This window comes from Apis dorsata, unplaced genomic scaffold, assembly GCF_000469605.1.
Source record: "Apis dorsata unplaced genomic scaffold, Apis dorsata 1.3 scaffold_52, whole genome shotgun sequence".
Lineage (NCBI taxonomy): Eukaryota > Metazoa > Arthropoda > Insecta > Hymenoptera > Apidae > Apis > Apis dorsata.
Genome location: NW_006263353.1, coordinates 3,279,367 through 3,283,729, shown reverse-complemented (window position 1 = coordinate 3,283,729; position 4,363 = coordinate 3,279,367). Strand labels below are relative to the sequence as shown.

The following is a 4,363-nucleotide window of genomic DNA, read 5'->3' as shown; positions in this document are numbered from 1 at the left end:
TTAAAAAAAAAAAAAAAAAAAAACATTTCCCAAGCATTTTCATTAATTTCGTAAAATTTTGAAAAACAAGAAGATTATAGATCAATTCCTCGCAAATTAATCGAACCGATCTCTGGTTTCAGCATGAATTTCGATCCCACACTTAGAGTGACGACTCTGTCGGCAACTCTGGGTCAATTATTCATGAGCCTGTCCATCTTCGGTTGTCAGCAAAACTTCGTGCAGAGATATTGTAGCATGACTAGCGAGAGGAAAGTGATCAAGTGAGTATATAATTTCTTTTATCAAATCTTCCTAAATCAAATTGAAAATTTAATAATAAATGAAACTGCAAAATCGATTTCACCCGGTTGGATATAAGATGGAATTATTAATGGAAATGGTTGATATGGGTATACGTACGTACGATGATGTTTCTATCTCGATAAAAATCAAATTAATTTCGCGGGTAAACCACCCGTATATTTCTCGTAATTGTGAGAACATTGAAAAATTGGAAACCCGTCATTTTGACGTATTTCGTACTTTTATTGTTAACCGTGTTACCTCGCATTTTCGTAATAATTTAGCGAGGAATAAATTACACGGCTCGCGGCCGTATCTCGCGGTGAATTTTCGAAATTCCTCGAACCATTGATTCCCCGAAATCTATCTATGGTGTTTCGGCCGAGAGAAAGAAAAAGAGAAAAATATTAGACGGTATATTCGAGAAGTTTGCGGAATACAGAAATCGCTTGTGTACGCTATGACTTCGAGGCATGCACGATATTAGCATTTTACGCGGCTGATATGTAAATAAGTATTGTGTAGATAACATTACGTGTTACGAGATTCGATATATTTAAACGTAGAAGTGATTTTTCAATAAGCGATTTGTGTATTAAAAATTCGATAGGAAAGAGTTTGGATAGATATTTTAAAATCTTGAGAAACAATGATTCTCGATCTTTTCATATAATGAGTAATTATTTTTCTTCTTTTCTACATATGAATTTTGATTATACACTAAAAAGATTGCCTTTCCTTTACAATTCAATTATAAATAAAAAAAAATGATACCAGTATTTTTAATAAAGTTTTCTGAAATGATAGTTTGTAATCCTTTATTCAAACGAAAATAAATTTTTGGACGAAAAAATTTTTCTAGAAAACCGAAAAAAATATTTTGCTGAACTTCGTTGACCTAGATTGCTTGCGATATCATTAAAAAAAAAAAAAATGATCGAGATAAGAATTAATTGGATTAATTTCTTACGGCCGCCATTGTTGCCGCCATTGTTGACCCCTTAGAGCGGCTTTCCGCCAAGCAATCGGAACTATCATCGACCACATCTCTTTACGAAGCGTGAAGGAAGAATATGTCTTGTATCCCAGAAATAAAGTAAGAGGGGTGTGAGTTGAAAGTTTGCGGATCACTTAGTCGACGTGTACACGAAATCGACTGTTTTCCCTCGAGCTAGAAAGACGAAAGGAGGGAAATCCTTCCGGGAATGATCTCAAAGAAACTCTGTCCGATTGATCGTGTCTACTTTTTCTTTCCGCTTTTTACTCGCTCCTTTTATTTCTTTTCCTCCGAATTGAGACAATTGGCGGGATCACAGTGATATTGATCAATGTACAAAACATTTTAGAGAAATTAATTATACGAAGTTTTTATACGAAGCTTGAAATAACTTTCCTTGTTTTATATTCTCTTATTTTAATAGATTTTAAATTGGAATAGTAACAGTGAATTTCATGATTCTCAATCTTCCAATTGAGATACTCGTTAATTAAATCCATTTCTTGAAAAATGTATATTGTTAAGTGTTTAATAAAAACCAAATAATTAACTTTGATGGAATTGTGCAGTTTAGGTTATGGTGTGGTTCAATTGACGATTGGCATTTCAATTAAAAGGTCAATCACGTGCGCAATATGAATCATCATCACGCTTGCTAGAAATTATTCCTGCTTGAAGTTTATCTTACTGGATATTATTATTATTATTATTATTATTATAAGCTGACTATGAGTCGCGTGTCTTTCAGTGATAACCATTTCACTTGATTATATAAATTCTTACACTTATCTAATCTTCTTTTACTTGTGATTGATCGGTCTTTATCCTTGTTTATCAAAATTAAGAAAAAAATAAATAAATAAATAACGTTCCATTCGATTATCGATTTCTCCTCGCATTTTATCGAAACAAGTTAAGTGAATTTTAATGACGTGTCTTACAATTAACGACATGACATTTAAATACGCGAAACGTATTTTTCATTTTTCGTTCAGAACCATTGGAACAGTTGGAAAAATATTAAATAGTATCGAGACGTTCGTCGTTTAAAAAAAACCACATCTCGCTCCCCTTTCATAACTCACATGACGCAATAACTCCGTTTTTCATGGACGATGAACACCTACGATGAAAAGCAGACTGAAAGTAATTTGCGAACTTCTTTTCGTCCTTCCATGAGGATAAAAGTTAAATCTTTGAATGATTCGAAACGAAGAAACCATACATCCGGTCGATTCCATTAAGATTTAAAAAAAAAAAAAATTCATTCATTCAAAACGTGAAAAGATTGACGTACGAATTCGAGAAATATCCATATTTTATTTATTCAGCTTTTGAAATTCGAAATTATTAGTCAGAAATCGCGGGAGATACGAAACTCTTTCGCGAAAAAATAATAACTCAGCCATTTTAAAAGGATTTAGACAAATAAAATATGGATAATTCTCCGCAGAAAAAATATCACTTCAAATTTTACGAGTTTAATATTCATAAAGTACCGAACAAAAATATACGTATACTCTGCTAGTGACGTTCTTCGTAAATCTCTATTCTGAGAATTTTTTCCTCCAACATTTTGTCAAAATGTAATTCTAGAGTCTAAAATTATTTAATAAAGGGCTAATTTTTAGAGAAACTAAATATCACTACAGATAGATACTATTTTATAAAAGAAATAGAGTTTTGAAATAATATTTACATAATGAAATATAATATTTCAAATGTGCATAAATTGTATATCCTATTTTCGAAACCAAATGTAAATAGGAAATAATATTTTACTTAAACGTAAAATAATATTTGATTTAAGCATTAGATATAATAATATTTTGTAAATTCTAAATTTATGCAAAATATATAAATTTTTAGAATTTTATCTCGAAATATTTCAATCTATTTTGCATTACAAATAATATCGTACAGTTTAATATTTTACACTTGAATTCTAAAATTATATTTTCGATAAAAAATTAGAGGGAAAAATCCTACGTTGCAAAGAAAAAAATTACAGCAATGCCAATACTTTTGTCCGGCTCTGTATACTCGTCTCTTCGCATTTTACGAATGAAATCTCCAATTAAATCTTGTACAACCAGAGATTCGAGCGCGAAAAGATCTCGTTTGAGGTTTAAACGAGTCGGACACGCGAAAACCTTTGGTCCCTCGCGTGTCATTGTTTCTAGATAGAGAGAGAGAGAAAAAAAAAAAAAATACGAAATACAAATTAACAATCGATTCCAAAGGCAATTTATCCCTTTCGGGATAACGTAACACATCGACGAGGACAGGACCGTTTTATTAGTGCATAAATTCGAACAAACGAAGTGTCGGTACGGTCGCGATAAAAACCTCGGCCCGAAATGGATTTTTATTAGAATATAATCGCAGTCATGGCTGCGTTCTCCACTCTCGCGATAAAAATGTTTCATCGTATGGATTTTTATTAGGGTATATAACAGCGCGGGCAAAACTACCGACGATTTGTCGTTTTATTACACATTTTCGAGGGCCGTTGATAAAGTTCCCATAGAGAATGGAAAAAAGAAAGAAAAAAAAAATTGCTGCTTACTTACGGAAAAATTCGAACGAAATTTTAAGATAATCGTTCGAAATTGTTTTAAAAATTTACGATATATTCTGTATCTTTCCCTCTCTCTCGGCATTCGATTGAAATTCTATGGAAAATGGAACTGTCGTGGGATTAAGAGAGTTTCAAAGTGTCCTAAAAAGTTTCGCGAATTCACTCCGTCTCTTTAACTCGGCTGAACAGATTTCCACGCGGTCCATCTTTGGCCGAAATACCTTCCGATTCGCGAAATTCCGCACTACCCTTTACCACATAATCAATGAGTCTTTCGGCTGGCACCCACGGTAGGGTCAAATGGCAGCAGGCCAAACTTTTAACGTTAGATACTCCCTCCTCTGGCTAAGGTGCTCAACGTTATCGAGTCGACCTCGCGTGTATCTAAGAACGACATACGTTGTTAAGATCGAGCAGCGAGAATAGAGACTAATANGAGTTTAAGTGTATATTTCGTATTTCAATGAAAAAAGAAAAAATATAATATGCATGTTCCAGGA

General features: G+C 32.9%; 1 protein-coding gene and 1 long non-coding RNA gene across 3 annotated transcripts in view; one reads left to right on the top strand and one right to left on the bottom strand.

Annotated features, from left to right (window-relative positions):
• The window catches only part of LOC102677284, a 34,983-nt gene that overhangs the window by 26,372 nt on the left and 4,248 nt on the right, over positions 1–4,363 (bottom strand). The window lies entirely within an intron of this gene.
• Positions 1–4,363, top strand: part of LOC102677370 (sodium-coupled monocarboxylate transporter 1) — a 23,183-nt gene that overhangs the window by 16,790 nt on the left and 2,030 nt on the right. Inside the window, exon 5 of one of the 2 annotated variants that reach the window (XM_006609334.2) lies at positions 123–264. In XM_006609334.2, coding sequence (XP_006609397.1) covers positions 123–264 — 142 coding nt within the window. Of the gene's footprint in view, positions 1–122; positions 266–4,363 lie in introns of both variants that reach the window. The other variant, XM_031515023.1, reaches the window with a different exon arrangement.